Source organism: Chamaea fasciata, unplaced genomic scaffold (genome assembly GCF_029207755.1).
Source record: "Chamaea fasciata isolate MVZ Bird 193981 ecotype frontalis unplaced genomic scaffold, bChaFas1.0.hap1 SCAF_10, whole genome shotgun sequence".
NCBI lineage: Eukaryota > Metazoa > Chordata > Aves > Passeriformes > Sylviidae > Chamaea > Chamaea fasciata.
This window is the reverse complement of record NW_027094095.1, coordinates 5,766,102-5,776,350: the sequence shown is the minus strand read 5'-3', so window position 1 is coordinate 5,776,350 and position 10,249 is coordinate 5,766,102. Positions and strand designations below refer to the sequence as shown.

The window sequence follows — 10,249 nt, the reverse complement described above, 5'->3', positions numbered from 1 at the left end:
GCTCCGCTCGGGGTTTATTAGATTGGACATAATCATCTTTAAATAAGGGCAGCCCCCCCTCCACACCCCTCCTTGAGGTGGGGGGGGGGGGGGGAGCGAAGCGCCTCGGGGCTTTCTAGATAAGGGCGACTAACGCAGCCCCCGCTCCCGCAGGCAGAGCCGGGCAGCGCCGAGAGCTGCGCAGGGTCCGCCGTGCCCCGGGAACCCCGGCTGCAGGCAGAAGGGGGGTCCCCGCCGCGGTGCCCTCGCCTTCCTTCTCCTCCTCCTCTTCCTCCTCCTCCTCCTCCTCCCGCAGGAGCAGAAGGGAGGAGAGCGGTGCCGGGGAAAAGTTGGGGGCAGCGGCTGCGGCGGGGGGCGGGGGACCGTGCCCCGGCGCTGCCGCCCGCCGCCCCCCTGAACACCCCATTTCCCCCGCCGCCACTCGCCCCCCACCTCCCAGCCCCCAAAACTTCGTTCCCAAGGAGGATGCTGCGCGGCGGAGCCCCCCTGGCCGCGCTGCTGCTGGCGGCGCTCAGCCTGGCCCGCGGGGAGCCCCCGCCGGTGTCGGGGTGCGGGATGGAGGCTCCGAGCCGCCGCGCCGCCCCCCCGCATCACCCGTACGGGCTGTACCCGCAGGGTCCCGCCGCGCACGGGGCGCTCGGAGCTGCATCCCCGCGGGGCCGGAGACCGCGGGGAGCCAGGGGAGGAGGAGAAGAGCCGGAGGGCGAGGCGGACGGCCGCGGCCGGGGCCGCAGCTGGGGGGAGAGGCGGCGGGGCCGGGAGCCGCAGGTGCCGGACCCTCCCCGGGAGCGGCCGCTGCCCGCCCTGTACTTCTCGGGCGGCCGGGAGCAGCTGGCGGCGCGGGCGGAGGCGCTGCCCGCAGTCCCGCGGGAGGAGTTCACCCTGGAGCTGTGGGTGAAGGCGGAGGGCGGACAGAACAACCCGGCCATCATCGCAGGTAAACCCCGGCAGGGAGGGATGGGGACCCGACACCCGCGACCCTCCTCGAACATCCGCACGGGGGACTCCCTGACATCGCCGCTCTGGCAGGTGACACCCCGCGCCCACACCCGCGTTCTCAGCACCGCGGGCGTGGAATATTCCTCCTTCCCTTGAGACCAAACCCTAAACCATCCCCTCCCCTCTGTTCCCACCCGCCCCGTCTTCCCAGCCCGCCCCCATGCCCCCCCATCCCGCCCCGGCTCCATCTGGTTTTTCCGTCTTCCCTCGCCGGGAGCTGGAAGGTCTCTCTGGGTGATACGCTCCCCCTGATCCTCCTTTCCCCCCCCCAGCCCACCAGTCCCCCCAGCTCGGGGCTCCGGGCACACTGAGGCTTTCCGGGGCTCCCGGCGGGCCCCCGGGGCGGTGGCCGCACGGTGGCAGCCGCGCCGCGCTCACGGCTCGGCCCCGCTCCGGTCCCCGGGCTGCGGCCCCGAGGGCTCTGCGGAACGGCTGCGGGGCAGGGGCCGGTCCCAGGGACTTGTCCTGCCCGTAACTGCCCCCTCAAGAACTTGCTGAGAAACACGAAAAGGGATGAGGGAGTTCTATGAGGAGCGGCTGAGCGAGCTAGTGGGGGGCTCAGCCTGGAGAAAAGGAGGCACAGCGAGGACCGTAATACTCTCCACAATTACCTGGAAGGAGGGTGTAGTGGTTGTCTGTCTCTTCTCCTGAGTAACAAGTGATGGGACAAGAGGAAATTACCTCAAATTGTGCCAAGAGACTTTTATATTGGATACTAAGAAAAATTTCCTCTCTGAAAGAGTTGTCGTGTGCTGGAATAGGCTGCCCAGGGAAGTGGTGGAATCACCATCCCTGGAAGTGTTAAAAATGTATAAATGTGATGCTTAGGGATATGGTTTATTTGTGAGCTTGGCAGTGCTAACTGTCGGATATGACCTTAAAGGTTTTTTTCCAACTTTAATTATCCTGTGATGGAGAAGCTGAGGAGACAGAGAAGACAGGTACACAGGCACAGAGTGGGGCAGATGTCACCTCCTGCAGCGGTGCTTCATTCAGCTGTGCCAGGATGGGTGTTTGTTCCTGGGTACAAGCCTTGGCAGGGCAGTGCAGGGATGCTAGGGAGGGCTGGGAACAGATGGCAGAGGATGTCTGGGGGCCCCACAGGGGGGGCTCCTGTGTTTCTGTGCTGCCCCAGCCAAGCTGATTGGGGAATTCTTCACTCTGTGCTAACTCTCCTTTGGCTTGTGATCACTGCACTGAACCTCCCTCTGCTTTGCCTTGTCCCTTTCACTGATTTTTTCCCTTCAGTTATAGGGCAAAAAACCATACCTGCAGCCTGTTCTTTCAGTGGCAAAGGGGAAAAACAGCCCTGTACAAGGAGACTACCAAACTCCCTAGCATCCACCTCACTGTCCACCTTCCTGTCAGCATCCTCAATGCCTCTCTGCACCTTGGGATGCAGGGAGCACAATTCCCAGTCATTGCATCAGCAGCACAGCTGTTTGCATCTGGAGTTCTGGCTTTCAGGTGCTGGGTTTTGAGTTTCCCAGCTAGCCAGCAGAGTATTATTATTATTATTATTATTATTATTATTATTACTTATTCTTTATTTTTAAATTTCCTTCTGGAGGGTGGGACAGTTGTTAGTGCTGAAAGCACCACCCGTGAGTGCTGGCATTCACTCGAGTAATATCCCCCAGCTTCCCTGCTCCAGGGTTTGAGTCAGCCCCAGGAACCTCCGGCTGTCTGAGTCACTGTTCACTTCCCACTGTCACCCTGCAGTTGGGACCAAGGGGTCTGGGTGTGGGTGGCCGAAGGGGACCAGCCCTGTGCTGCTGGCATTTTGTGTGAGCAGGTGACAGAGGCAGCTGCCAGCCCTCAGCAGGTGCTGTGTCTGCTTCTGATCTGGTGCTCCTGCTCTGTCAAAGGAGAGGAGACTGAGCATGAGGTCATCCAAAGGTGTGGAGGAGCTGGAGATGCTCCAAGTGACCATGTGTGAGGGAAGGGAGGAGGAAAGCAGGGCAGAGCTGAGCTCTTGCAGCATCAGTGCCCGGGAAGGAAGGGCAGACTGAGCAGCTCTGATCATGGAAAACGAGCTGTCCCATCAGCTGGTGTGGCTGCTGCTTGAATTGAAGGCTCAGGAGTTCCTGGTTTTTCCCCTAGATGCCACATTTTGCCTCAGGGCCACCTTGGATGGGGGTGTTCATCCTTCTTAGTTGTTCCTTCATGGGGGGATTTCTGCTGGGGTATAACCTGCCACAGCCACTGTTAGGGAAGAAAACTGGTCCTTCTTCCTTGTCCCACTCATTTTGGGCAGCAGATGAGAGTCCTTTCATCTGATGCAGTTTCCTTTTCCACCTTTTTTTTCTCCCTTTCATTTATGCCTGCTCTGCTTCTGTGAACCCCAAGGGATTTCCCTTTGTGCCGGGCTGAGGTTTGTTTTCACTCAAATTATGGGTGATTTTGTTGAGTCAGATCCTTCACCAGAGACCATCCATGCTGTGTCTAAATCCAGATGTCCTCCTTGGGTACCTGAGCTGGTTCCCACTGCATATCCTGAAGGGTGACCATGACTAGAGGCTCCTGGCCTTTGTCAGACCCTCTGGAGCTTTAGCAGCCAATTTTCCCCAGTATCTGGGTCTCAAAGCGTGACTGGAAGCTATTCCTTGTGCTGCAAAACTCCTGACCCCAGTGGGAGAGGCTGCTTGCAGTGGGGTCCTTACAAAGGGGCCCATTCCATCTCTTTGTGAGCTTTTTCTCCATGACCTTCCCTGGCAGGTATCTTCCTCTTCAAAATTTTTTGCACCGTTACCAACAACTCTTGTGTCAACCCCCAGAGGCATTCCCCTAAGGCTCAGGTGAACAGCATAAACCAGGCTAGAGCTACCCTTTGCTGCCTGAGGGATCAGAGACAGAGTTGTACTTAGAGCTGCTGAGGAGACACCTCACACTTCTACAAACAGCTTTCCCTTCTGGTGGGTTGTCTCAGGACAAAATACCAAGCTCCTTGGCAAACTCTGGGGTCTTGAGACTGCCCCCCGATGATTTCTCATGAGGGCCCTTGAGAGATGTCAGGACCTGGTGCTAGACCTTTTTTGTTACACCGTTCTGCCATGGCTGCTGGCTGTGGGACATGTGGCTCTGCCTGCAGAACCTTCACAGCTGCTGATGAGGAGGTGTCATCCTTGGCTATGTCTAGGATGCACCAGCTGCTGATTTACTGGTTTTCCTCCCCTGTTGCAGAGCTGGCCTTGGCCTTACTTACATCCCTTTGAGGACTTTGATGAGGTCCTTATACCTGGTCCTGAGCTCATTTAAATTTCTTTTGGCCAGTGTTGAACTCATCAGGCACTGCCAGGCATGGCTTGGCTCCAGCATGGATCCGTGAGGATGATAGCTTACACTCAACCCCTGATGCTGTTTTTCCTATTTCTATCTTGGGGCTTAATCAAATTTGGGGCACTCTGAATCATTTCAAGTCGAACTGCCTGAGTTTTCCCAAGAGTGAAGGTACCAAGCTCTGTTTCCTCCACTCCAGTGAGGACCAAAAGATGGCTTTCAAGTGTGCAGGTCTCAGCATGTTAAAGCCAGCACCCAGACCAGAAGTACTCTCCAGCTTTGCCTTCTCACTTCTGCAAGGCTCCTTTGCTCACCTCCTGCTTTTTGGCTTCTCCCTGTCTCAGCTTCCCCTGGTCTTTCTGCTTTTCTTTCACAATCCACCAGAAAACAAGAGTTGGCCAAAGCCCATCCGCCCACGGAGGCTTTGTGCGTGGCTGCCTTTGTAGTGAGCAGTGACAGGGATCCATGCCCAGGGTGGTTACAACCGTGGGATGGTTTAGAGGCCACCACCCATCTCGCCCTTGATGGAAGTGATGGATGGAGGGAGGGAGGGATGCTGCTTCCTGGGGTGCAGCAGGGCTTGGTGTGACCTTTGCCAGCCGTGTTTATAAGGGGGAAACATGGGGTCATGGTAACCTGGCTTCAGACACACGCCCTGGATGAGAGCCAGGAGATCCTGCTGCTCCTGAAGCTCCTTCTGTTCTACACCTCTGCTTCTCTCTACTGGCCTATTTGATATTCTGGCAGCAGGTGGGGTGTCCCCAGGGACAGGAAAGACACTGGCACAGGCAGGAGGGCTTTGTTTTAGACCCCGAGGTCCTGATGCCATGAAGATGAGCAAGCAATGTATGCAATGGGAATGGCACAATGAGGGACAGGACAATCCATGCAGCAGGAAAAGAAGGATGGAGAATAAGAAATACCACAGCAGGAGTCTCTGGGCATGGCAGCAGGTTTTGTCAGCATTGGGACACTTTGTTGGGGTGATGAATAGGAGAGCAGGGTGGTCCCAGAAGACACTGAGTGTCAAAGTGCAAGAGTGACTTCAAACTCATTCACCTCAGCCAATGACCTGCATGAACGTCCTGGCTGTGGTGGTTTAGGAGCCCAGAGGCATTTATTTCAGGCAGCAGGTCCCTTTACCCTTGCCAGCGTTTAAGTGCCTTATGGCCACTGATTCCCGAGGGCTTTCTGTGCCTGCAAGCCTCTGGTTCTTTGCCGTGGGTACTCAGCAGTCTGGGGGAAAGTCAGCACAGCTCCGGGTCTTGCCCAGCCTAAAACAGGTTTGCAATATGCTTGGGCGCAGAGGGAGAGGCTATTCCTGGGAATGGATTTATGTTCAGGTGACCACAGGGGCTGAGGAGTGCACTCGCCAGGCTGGAGGCAGCACAGCCCTCTCCAACCCTCTCCCGCCAGCACTGGATGCATGACTGGGAGGGAAACTGGAGCATAAACGAGAGCTGTAAAGCTGCCTGGAAGCTGTTGGGGAAGCAGTCCCTGGAGGAGCCTGTATTGCTTTGGGTTACTGTGCTCTAATTCTTAAAAGCTTTGGCTCGCAGATAAAAAGCTTAGCCTCTAATCCCATCCCGCCGGAGCACTCCTACAGAGAGCAACTCAGAAACACCTCTCTCTTCAGCCTCTCCTCCTATCCACGCTCTTCCTCCGCTCTCCATCCTGCCTCTCTGGCTCTGCCACTCTTCCTGGCTACTCCACCTACTCATCCAAATGATTTTGAATGAGGGCTAGGGTGTCACCCCTGGTGGAGCACCCACTGCTCAGCCTCTGACCACCTTCATTTATCTACTGCCGAGGACCCAGCTTGTGCTCCAGGGACGAGCGGTGATGCTCTCTGGTCCTTACCAGCTCTCCTCTCTCTCTCCATCCCTGTCCCCGCCCTGCTGCAGGTGTCTTCAACAACTGCTCTCACTCAGCCAGCGACAAGGGCTGGGCGCTGGGTATCCGCGCCCTGCAGCTCAGTGGCAAGAAGGATGCCCGCTTCTTCTTCTCCCTGCGCACGGACCGGGCAGCCACTGCCACCGAGGTCACCTCCCAGCACCGCTACCTCCCTGGGGCATGGACACACCTGGCTGCTAGCTACGATGGGCGGTGGATGGCCCTCTACGTGGATGGGGTGCGGGTCGGCCGTTCCGGCGGGCAGGAGGGACCCCTGCACAGTGCCTTCATGTCCTCCTGTCGCACGCTGCTGCTTGGGGGGGACGCCTGGGGGACCACCCACACTTTCCGGGGACACCTGGCTGGGTTGGCCCTGTGGCGCGGTGCCCTGTCCCAGTCCCGTCTCCAGCGTTCCTTTCTAGAGGAGGTGGCTGAGGAGACGGCAGGGCTGGCTCTGGCCGCTGGCTTTGCCACCCCGGAGGAATGCTGGACCCCTTTTCGGGAGGGTGCCTTCCCCCAGCAGTGGGTGCTGCTGTCCCCACCACCCCCCATCCTGCGGCCGCTGGGCCCCCCTGCCTGCGGGCAGACCGCCTGCGATAACGTGGAGCTGGTGTCGCACTACAACCAGCACTGGCCGCTGCGCAGCTGGAAGGTGGTGCGGTACCGCGTGGTGAACCTGGCCGAGGACGACGGCGCGCGGCCCACCGTCAGCTGGGAGCAGATTTGGCGGCAGCACCGGGCTCTGAGCGAAGCTTTCCGGCCCTACAACATCTCCTGGCAGCTTAGCTTGCTGGAGGTGCACAACTCCTCCCTGCGCCGCCGCGCTGTCCTGCTGGGCTGCGAGCCCAGCAAGGTGGGCAATGAGCGCTGTGACCCCGAGTGCGAGCATCCCCTCACTGGCTACGATGGTGGGGACTGCCGGAGGCCCGGCCGCTGCTTCTCCTGGAAGCGCCGGGACGGCGTCTGCCACATGGAGTGCAACAACATGTTGGACGACTTCGATGACGGCGACTGCTGCGACCCGCGGGCCACCGACGTGGCCAGGACCTGCTTCGACCCTGACTCTCCCCAGCGGTAGGTGTGGGGCTTGTGGGGGGTGGGATGTCCAAGGGATGGGATGCACCCTCTCCCCGGCACCTGCTCTGCACCTGGGTATTGCTTCTGACCAGTGGCTTTCCGGTGTGGGCAGGCAGAGGGGCGTTTTCCCATGGGATTGGGTGTGTTTGCCATCAGAAGTAAATCCTACAATGTGACATGGCACCCCTCTGTGAAGCCCTGCCAGCAAGTGTTTTTTCCCCTGGGACACTCCTCCCCCCTGCCCCACAACCCCGGGGGGATTCCCAATGCAGAGCTGCCAGCCTCTAGTTACATGCCAGTGGGAATGTGGGCACCCCTGGGGTGGGCAGAGCATCCCCTGCAAAGGATATTGCTTACGCTGATCCTCTGCATGGCATGTAGTTGGGGAATTGCTGCCCTTTCCCACTTTCCCTGGATGTGTCTAAAGTCTGATTTCTTAATTTGTGTTCAAAAAGCCTTTTCTTGAGTGCTGGAGTGGGGAGAAGGAGGCAACCCAGCAGTGCTAGTGTGAGGTGCAGGATTTGGAAAGGTGTGGGTGTGTTCCTGAATCTTGCCCCAGGGAGTGATGCTCACGAGGAGATACCCTTGGCTGGAGGAGGACATCTGCCTTTACTGTGTGCTGCAGGTGCAAAATACCTTGAAAATCCAAATGGACTAAAACCCATGGAGCATCCATGCTATGTTAGGGAACCCTTGCTCTCCCCAGGGGTTTTTGGAGTCAGCAGCAAGGGGAGGGGATGGAGGGGCAGACCCATCCACATGATGGGGGAGCCCAGGTTGTTGGGAACAGTGTCCTCGGTGCAGTTGCTGGCTTGCACCCACCTGCCCTCCTTGCTGGAGCCTCTGAAGTGCCAGTAGCCCTGTTGACTCTTGATGGCTTCCAGCATTCGGGGTTCTGCTAAATGTACTTTCTGTATGGAGATGGGGAAGGGGAAAAAAAGTAACAGCTTTTCCTTTTTTTTTTTTTCTTCCCCTTTAAATTTAAAGCTGCTCTTGCCTCATTATCAGAGAAAACTCATTCCCTGCTGTTGGCTCCCAGTGACAGGCAGAGGTGCCCACTGGAGTGGGAGTGGTGCAGCACAGATGGCAGCATCTGCTGAGAAAAGTTGCAAGGGAAGGTTTTAGGGACACATCTGTTCTTTGATCTTCTTTCTCTTTTGCTTTTCTTTCTCTGGGCAGTGGGAGCAGATAGACTGTAGCCATAAATCCCTTTTTCCCAAATCTGCTTCTTCTCTCTGGTCCTTCCCAGACAAGACACAGAGGGAGGAGGGAAGCAGGCGTCTCTGTTTGGGCAGTGGTGATAGGGAGGAGCAACACTTTCCCTCCTTCCTTCCCAAGTCTTTCTCACCCATCCTTAAACTGCCTGAGGAAACACAGGAGGAGGACGGGGAACCTTTCTTCCAGTGCATCCCAGCGATACAGAGAGGCATCACACCGTGTCCCTGCCCAAGCAACCCTCCCCAGATGTTTTCCTACCTCTAGAAGTCTCTTTGGTGACAGCCAGCATTGCCACCACTGCCACACCTGTCTCCGTGTTTCCCATGCTGTGAGCCAGCATGGCAGTGCTTCCCTGATCATGGAGCAGATGAAAAACCTGCACAACAACTCTCCACTTGTGGTGGCCATCAGCACCCAACACCACTTGGCCTTGGCTTTGGCAAGGCAAAGGCTCTGTCCTTGCCTCTGTGTGCAGTTAGAGAAATGTTTTTATCCTCAGACAAGAAGGGCTCCACCTTAAATTGAAAAAGGCCAAATTTTTGCTGGTATGAATCAGGGCTTCCATTTGTCAGGATTTTCCCCTGAAAGTTGGGAAACAAAACAAAAGAAAACAAAACAAAACAAAAAAAACAAAACCCTTGCTTCTGTGGGAAAGGAATGGGAAAATGGGAACACTAGGGAAATAACAAATCTTTTGCAATTTTCTTTCTGCAGACCTCATTGGTCTGCACGGAGGAAAGGAATGATTGATTGTAGTCTAAACTCAGAAAAATGAAATCCAGTGTGCCTGGCATTTGGGAAATGAGGGGGCATGGGTTGAATCCTGCTGCCACTGAGGTCTTCTGAGCTGGCTTCTTCAGAGATCACAGAAAAAAGGAGTCATTGAATGGTTTGGGTGGGAAGGACCTTTAAGCGCATCCAGTTCCGCCCCTCCTGCCATGGGCAGGGACACCTTTCACTGGACCAGATTGCTCAGAGTCCCATCCGATCCGGTGAGGCTGTTGGACACCCACCTTCCCTGTTCTCATCCCTACTGACAATGGTTTCTGGGGAAGTAATATGTGTTTGGGGGAAATCTGCTGGGAAACTAGTAGTGTGTGAAAAACCGAGGTGAACTTGTTCTTGCTGAAGAGCATGGCCAGGTTTGTGGCATTCCCCCAAAATTTGTGGGTGAACCCCAAGACACAGAAGCAGGGGACCTCAGCCTGAGGGGTTTTGTTCAGGCAGGGCTCCTGCTGAGTGCTGCTGTGTTTGCTGTAAGGTATTATACTTAAATGAGCAGGGCAGCTGGCGAACTTACAGAAGGATTTTTAGGGTGGATGCCAAAATGGGAGAAATAACGTGAAATAAAATTTAACAAACTGCAGAAAAGCGGAACAGTAGGAGCCAGGTGCTTTGATGCAAACAACAGCCTTGGGTCTGTAACTGGAGGAGACCAAGCTCGCTTCTGCTCTCCCAGAGGTCTCTGCTGCCTCATACCTGCGCCAGAGTCCAGGTGGGAGCTGTGGCTTGGGGACAGTCAGGAGAGAGGGAACCCCCACTGCAGGTAATCGCTGTGTCTCCTTTCAGATCAAGATGGCAAGACCAAAAATCTTAGGATCTTCTTCATGGATTAAATCATCTCTACTTCATTTCAAGGCTTTCACAAAGAGTTTGGAGGTTTAGAGGTGAATGTTTCTTACTATGGCCAAAAATAATTGAATTGAGAAAGTCAGAGCGAGATGCCGGGCAATTTCTTACCAGCATTGTAGACAGATTCAATATATTTTGGTGCAGGGTCTCA

General features: G+C 56.2%; 1 protein-coding gene across 1 annotated transcript in view; it reads left to right on the top strand.

Annotated features, from left to right (window-relative positions):
- The first annotated feature begins 465 nt into the window (after positions 1-465).
- Positions 466-10,249, top strand: part of PAPPA2 (pappalysin 2) — an 88,255-nt gene continuing 78,471 nt past the window's right edge. Inside the window, exons 1-2 of the mRNA XM_066192161.1 lie at positions 466-937; positions 6,183-7,245. Of these exons, the coding sequence (XP_066048258.1) occupies positions 466-937; positions 6,183-7,245 (1,535 nt within the window). The remainder of the gene's footprint in view (positions 938-6,182; positions 7,246-10,249) is intronic.